This window comes from Capsicum annuum, chromosome 7 (genome assembly GCF_002878395.1).
Source record: "Capsicum annuum cultivar UCD-10X-F1 chromosome 7, UCD10Xv1.1, whole genome shotgun sequence".
Classification (NCBI taxonomy): Eukaryota; Viridiplantae; Streptophyta; class Magnoliopsida; order Solanales; family Solanaceae; genus Capsicum; species Capsicum annuum.
Genome location: NC_061117.1, coordinates 3125631 through 3133084, shown reverse-complemented (window position 1 = coordinate 3133084; position 7454 = coordinate 3125631). Strand labels below are relative to the sequence as shown.

Below are 7454 nucleotides of genomic sequence, written 5' to 3'. Positions count from 1 at the left end.
AAGAAACACGTTGAAGAACCTAGTCCTCAGTACAGAATCCAGCTAAGAGTTTTAGCGTTGATTTTTAGAGTTGTTCATTGTGTTTGAGCTATTCATGTAATATTAATTTAAGAGCTATTCATGTAATATTAATTTCAGTGTGTTATAAACTGAATTAGGAGCTAGTCTTTGAGTTGGGGAAAACTCAGAGACTTTGGGAACACATACCTTGGGAGGTGTATGTGTAGTTAGGAATTAGAGTTTATAATTCCTAGTTATTGAGTTATAGGGATTAGAGTTTATCATTCCTAGTTGTTGAATGATAGGAATTAGAGTTTATAATTCCTATTTGTTGGTTACAACAGTTTTGTAATCAGTCGTTGTTGAGGCTCAGAGTTTTTTAGTGAAGTTGAGGTTAAATCCTGTAGAGGTGCATGTCGTGATTTTTTACACCTTTTGAGCCAGGTGTTTTCCACGTAAAAATCATTGTGTTCTTTACTTTCTGTTTATTGCTTTCTTGAAACACGTCAGGCAACACGTTCCATCGATAATTAAAAGTTAGGTGAAAATAAGAAAATCAGTAGGGCACGAATTCTTAACACATAACTATATACACAATTTAAAAGGTAAAAATTATGCACACTCGATATATATATATATATACATATATCATTTTTTTCCCAGATTATCGGGTGCCCGAGACACTCCTACCCTAAGGATAGGTCCGCCTTTGCTGTAACGACGTTGTTTGTTTGAATAGTTTTTTGCTCGCTATAGCAAAATATTGTTATAGAACTTATAATATAACACACATGAAAAATCGGTTTCCAAAGAAAACTTGATCGTTAGGAAAGTAAAATATTTGATGAGGACAAACTTTTAAGAGATTTGATTACAAGCAACAAGAAATTGAATTAGCATAAAGATTAATAAAGAGATTATACTATACATACACACACTTGTAAGGTATTACTCATAAAATAGTACAAGTTGTAATGTATAACTTACATAAGAATACTTAGTTATTCCTAGTTAACTTTACCAAATTGTTTTCTCTATGGATTTACATGAAAAATTAGCTAGGATGAATACAATGTTTGATCAAAGAATATTTTTTAATTAAGAGACTTTAGAGAAGATGATCACAAGCAACAAGAAAACATGAACATAAAGTAGCTTATAATAGATTAATTTATTATAAAGTAAAGCATATAGTACCCTAAATTATGATCAAATTTGCTACGACACACTTCAACGTCACGGGAGTCCTATTACCCCGAACTAAATTCTAGCGTATTTTTGTCATCCTTTTTAGCTGATGTGGCACCTTGCGCCCCATTTTATGTAATAAAAGTATCGCATCAGCACAAATGTGAAGTTGGAGTATGTCATAGCAACTTTGGTCATAGTTCAGGGTATTACTGGTCGCGATAATAACAACAAACCAGTGTCATTCCATCAACGTGTCTGGAAAAATAGAATATACGTAAACCTTACTCCTGCCTTAAGAAGGTAGAAAGGTTGTTCCAATAGACCCTTGTTTGAACAAACTAATTTGTATCGAAAGCCAATGTCACATGAACGTAGGTCATCGATCGATAGAGTTATTAAATCGACTACTTGTCCATAATTTTTGTCCTTCAAATTTTCTCGAGTTATATTTACGTAATCATAGTACAACGAAAACGAAGAAAAATTGGCTGAACGAACTAATTTGTATCGAATAACAATGTCACATGAACGCAGGTCATCGATCGATAGAGTTATTAAATCGACTACATGTCCATAATTTTTTTCCTTCAAATTTTCTCGAGTTATATCTACGTAATCATAGTACAATAAACACGAAGAAAAATTGGCTGAACGAACTAATTTGTATCGAATAACAATGTCACATGAACATAGGTCATCGATCGATAGAGTTATTAAATCAACTACATGTCCATAATTTTTTTCCTTCAACTTTTCTCGAGTTATATCTACGTAATCATACTACAACAAACACGAAGAAAAATTGGCTGAACGAACTAATTTGTATCGAAAGCCAATGTCACATGAACGTAGGTCATCGATCATAGAGTCATTAAATTGACTATTCATCCATAATTTTTTTCCTTCAAATTTTCTCAATTTATATCTACGTGATCATAGTACAACGAAAACGAAGAAAAATATATTGTAAATTCAGTACTAACCTATCTTATAATCTGATTAGTATAATTTTTTTCTCAAAAACAAGTGCAAATGGAGGTTAATAGTACTTATTTTTTAATTTTTTTTTTTTTTTGTAAATAAAAGAATTTTACTACCAAATGGAACCACATAGCCTGCTCACTAACTATAGTTATCAATGCATGGATCATATCAATCATTTTAAATTTTGTAAAAACAAAACTCATGTTCGGATTAGATTATAGAATAATTAGTTACTAAAATTACTAGTGAATCTTTATAAAATTGTATTTATTTGAAAGTTTGTAATAACAAACATTTATATACAAAAGGAAAATGGAGGTACGCGATTTATCAATACACCGCCTTAGAATATTTTAATATCTTATTTATGAATTATAGTTTTTCCATTTGTTAAGAGTAAAAGATTATTGAAATTTTGATAGTTTTCACAAAATTATGGAAGATTGGAAGTGACTTGAACTAACTTGGAGTCAAAATTCCGAGCTACATTGTAATATCATGTGATCACGATCGGTCTTTAAATACATAATACTTCGAAACATTCGCCGGCAAATGGATACATTTGATCGAAAACTATAATTAAAGAAACAATCACACAAACAAACAACCCAAGCATATAAACGCTTATCAAAACTTATTGTTTGCCTACCCAATCTCAACTAAACATACTACTAGCGCTGGACATAAAATACCGAAAACCGAAATATAGAACCGAATTAAAAATTTTGGTAATTGATATTCGGTAATTCGGTATTTGGTATGGTATTTGGGAGTAAAATTTCAATATTTTGATATTTGGGATTGGGTTTGGTACAAGATATTAATACCATTTGATATTCAGTATTTATCGAATACCGAATTATATATATATATATGTGTGTGTGTGAAGAATATACACTGATATACATCTCTTCTCCCTTACAAAATCCGCACCATATTCACTATTTGAGTAAGCACTTTGGGATTCATTTGATTCATGTGAATCGAAGTGTTATTATTGTTAAAGAGAGTAGCTCCGATCCACTAGTTGAGTCAAAAGTTGTGATGTCCACGATCTTCTGCAAGACTCTACGCTTGAGTGAGGCTCAAAGGGCGAGCGATTTGCTTTTGTTTCCCTGAACTCTCTGCCACAGCTGATACTTTGCACTTGCACTAGCAGTTTATGAACCTGAATGGAACTTACAGATTTATGTATATTCTATTTTTCCAGACACGTTTATGGAATGACACTGATTTGTTGTTATTATCGCGACCAGTATTACATAAAACTTTCATCTTGGCTTAACTATATCGTAGATAAGAGAAGAAGAAAGTCTAGCCGGAATGAACTTTTTTACCTAAGAAATAAAGTACATGAAAGCAAGCAGAGGTAGTGTGACCCTCCCGATGGAGGGTGGGTCAAGCAGAACTGACAGGCTTTTGGGTTGGCAAACTTATGTCAAGTAAGGATTATTGGATGGTGTAAATATTACATAAAACTTTTTTATTTATAGCATCAACCAAATACAACTCAACCTAAAAGTTGTAAATTTGTGTAGATATTTTTTGCTAAAAGAATTTCATTGGTGAATGTCTATGGACTTTGAAGGGGAGTCTTGGAGTAACTGACAAAGTTGTTGTCATGTGATCAGGAGGTCACGGGTTCAAGCCTTGGAAACAGCCTCCGACAGAAATGCAAGGTAAGGCTGCTTACAATACACCTTTGTGGTCTGGCCCTTCCCCGGACCCTGTGCATAGCAGAAGCTTTAGTGCACCGGGCTGCCCTTTTTAATGTCTCTGGACTTTTGTTAAAAGGATTGATGCTGGAAAGAAAGATTAAGGCCGCCCTTCTCCTGGATAAAAACATCGAGGCTACCCTTCACCGGGACAAAAACGTAAAAGCTGCCCTTCCCTGGGATAGAAACATTGAGACTACCCTTCACCGGGACAAAAATACTGAAGATGCCCTTCCCCGGGACAAAAATATTGAGGCTTCCCTTCACCGGGACAAAAACATTGAGGGTGCCCTTCTCCGGGATAGATACATTGAGGCTGCCCTTCCGAGATAGAAACTTTGAGGCTGTCCCTCCCTGTGACGCAAATACTGACGCTCACATTCTCCGGGATAGAAACATTGAGGCAGCCTTTCTCCGGGATAGAAACATCGAGGCTGCCGTTCTCTGGGATAGAAACATCGAGGCTGTCATTCTCCGGGATAGAAATATCGACGATGCGCTTATCCGGAATAGAAACATTGATGCTGCCCTTATACGGAATAGAAACATTGAGGCTGTCATTTCCCATATTGTTTTGTTCCTCCTGTACTCTTTGAACTGACATTTCAACAGCCACTGAACACGAAAGCACCTCAATGCATTGTAATGTACAAATGTTCCCTACTTCATGAGGAAAATTTTCTAGTGAGTAACAACTTTCTAGAACTAGATGTTCAAGTTTTAGAAAGTTTACCTCGCTAGCGTTCCATACCCTGAGGTTAAAAGCGACCATTTTTAGGTACTTCAAGTGACTAAACACTTCTTCGGTCAGATTCCAAGTGTGTTGCTCAAATTCTACACACTCTAGTTTAAGAATCTCAAGATTAGGTAACATACAAAGAGAGCTCGTAAATCCACATGAAAGAGAACACCGATTCAGAACCAATTTCTTGAGGTTTGACGGGAAAAAATCCATGCTAGACAAGTTGTGGTAGCAAAGCTTCAATTTTTCGAGTTGCTTCAAGTGGAAAAGATTATTGAGGTAATAGGATGGATGACTACTTGCACCATCTCCGTGTCCTTGTATCGCCAATTTCTTGAGGTTGGGAACATTCTCGGCGACCTCTCTTGTACAACTCATTATGTCCACATAGGTTATTGTTTGTAGATTTGTTAAAACCTTACAACCATTGAAGCTAGACATGGGATTAGGTAAAAAACATCCGTTGCCCAAACATACATGCCTTAAGTTTTCCATTTCCCATACAGTTTTAGGCAGATTCAAGATTCCGCGTGTATCCAAAACAAAGGTCTGTAAGTTCCAAAGCCTTGAAATTAATTCAGGGCATTTGGGATCCTTGACTGTCAGAGCAAGATACCTTAAATGGACCAGTTGCAGAACTTGAGTGGGGAAATAATCGAAGGTAACATGTACTATGCGCAATACTCTCAACAATTTATATTGTAAAGAACCAAGCAACCGTGACCAAAAACATGGAGCTATCTCGGAACTGGAAAGAAGTAAAGTTCGGGAGAGGGGAAGCAATGGCTTCCAGGGAACTTCAATAGAGGCAGCAGTATAGTAACTGAGACGACGGCCACAGTGCAGAGCATCGGCTGTGGCAAAGAATTCAGGGAAATGGAAAAAATTCTCCCTTTGAGCTTCTCTCAAGCCTAAGTCTCTCAGAAGATCATGTACAGCACAACTTTTGACTCGACCATTGGATTTCCGCTGTTTGACAATAACAAGACTCCGATTCACAAGATCTTCCAAACATTCTTCCGCATAGTTTTCAAAGGTCTTTTGTTTTCCTGTAGTTAGGAACCCCTCAGCAATCCATAGATTTACCAATAGCTGGACACGAATCGCAGTCTCTGCTGGAAATGCACAAATATAAATGAAACAAGCTTTCAAGTGATGTGGCAAGTTTCTGTAACTCAAAGCAAGTATATCTAAGCATTTCTTGTACTCATCGGTAACAGTTGAACCAACAGTTTTTGCAAAAGTCTCCCAACACATCCTAGTCCTTTGTAACTTAGATAGCTGGCCAGCCACCACAAGAATTGTTAGAGGTAGCCCTTGGCATCGTTCTGCAATCTTCTTTCCGATATCCTTTAAATCTGAATGGTCGAATTTTCTTCCAAACACCTTCTGACATAGAAGCTCCCAACTTTCCTCCAAATCCAAGAACTTTAAGCAGTACGGAGCGCTGTCAGATTTAGCAAGTAATGCCACTTCCGTAAGTCGGGTAGTTAGCAAGATCCGGCTTCCATTCTTGTCGTCAGGGAAACACCTTCTAACTTTATCCCAAACCTCTGTGGACCACACATCATCCAAGACAATGAGATACCGATTATGCTTTAACTTTCTATACAACATTTCTTCCAATTGCTCACTGTGTTTCTCATGAATCTCATCGATAAACTCAACAATACCATCCAGTAGACCAAGAAACAGTCCTTTCACTTGATGGTCTTTCACTGTGACCCAAGCACGAATACTGAAGTGATATTGAATGAAGCTATCATCATAAACCATTCTAGCAAGGGTGCTTTTGCCTATGCCACCCATACCGACAAGAGAGACAATCTCTAACTTTGACGAGAAAGAACAAAGCCGCGTTTTTATTTCCAACACATCATCGTCTAAGCCAACCACAATGTCTTGTACTGCCGGACTTTTTTCCTGTGAACTTTCAAGCAAATAACTCTCAGAGGCATTAACATCTGCATGACAAGACATTTGCTCATAGATCTTCATCACTTCCAATTCAATCAACTTAGTTTCATCCACGATTTGGGACAAGCATCCCTTGGTGCTATACACCCTATCGTAACACTTCAATAGGTCCATGTCTTTCCAACTAAAGAAAGCCAATTCCTCAACATAATCTTGTGCTCTATAAGACACATCTCGAATCCGTCTCTCCAAATCTTCCACCTTTCCAAGATCATCACATTTATTTGTCCAATCCTCGAGAAATCTCTTGAAAATACCAAGTTTTTCAGAAAGAAATTGACAGTGTTCATCCTTATCAAGATTCAGAAAAGGGTTGGAACTAAAAGTCTGATCAAGGGTCTGTAAGCAAACTTTCACAGCAGCAAAAGCCATTCAACCTCCCTATTCTTCAAATCTTGTTAACAAGAAGAAGAATCAAATGAATCCCAAGTGCAAGAACACAAACGAGAGCATTAAAAAGCAATCTTTGACAACTTAACAAGAAGAATCTTTTTCTAACCCCTCCGTAGGAGCTCCAACCCTTTTTGCTCCCTTTATGACTCGAACTCAGAACCTTAGGGTTGGAAGTGAAGGGTGTTTACTATCCGAGCAACTCCCTCTTGTCAACAACAAGAAGAATCAAATGAATCCCAAGTACAAGAACACTAAAGAGAGCATAAAAAAGCAATCTTTGATAACCTCTCCGTAGGTGACTCGAACTCACAACCTCAGTATTAGAAGTGAGCAACTCCCTCTTGTCAACAAGAAGAAAAATCAAACGAATCCCAATTGCAAGAACACTAAAGAGAGCATAAAGAGGCAATCTTTGACAACATAACAAGAAGAAGAATCAAATGAATGAATCC

The 7454-nt window shown here is 36.8% G+C and overlaps 1 protein-coding gene across 2 annotated transcripts in view; it reads right to left on the bottom strand.

Annotated features, from left to right (window-relative positions):
• Positions 1 to 3018: 3018 nt before the first annotated feature.
• Positions 3019 to 7454, bottom strand: part of LOC124899989 (putative late blight resistance protein homolog R1B-16) — a 13540-nt gene continuing 9104 nt past the window's right edge. The window contains exon 3 of one of the 2 annotated variants that reach the window (XR_007057529.1): positions 3019 to 3343. Coding sequence is in view for 1 of the 2 variants with exons in the window: in XM_047415121.1 (XP_047271077.1) it covers positions 4087 to 6981 (2895 nt within the window). In the remaining variant the exon portion in view is untranslated. Of the gene's footprint in view, positions 3344 to 3490; positions 7004 to 7454 lie in introns of those variants that run through there. The other variant, XM_047415121.1, reaches the window with a different exon arrangement.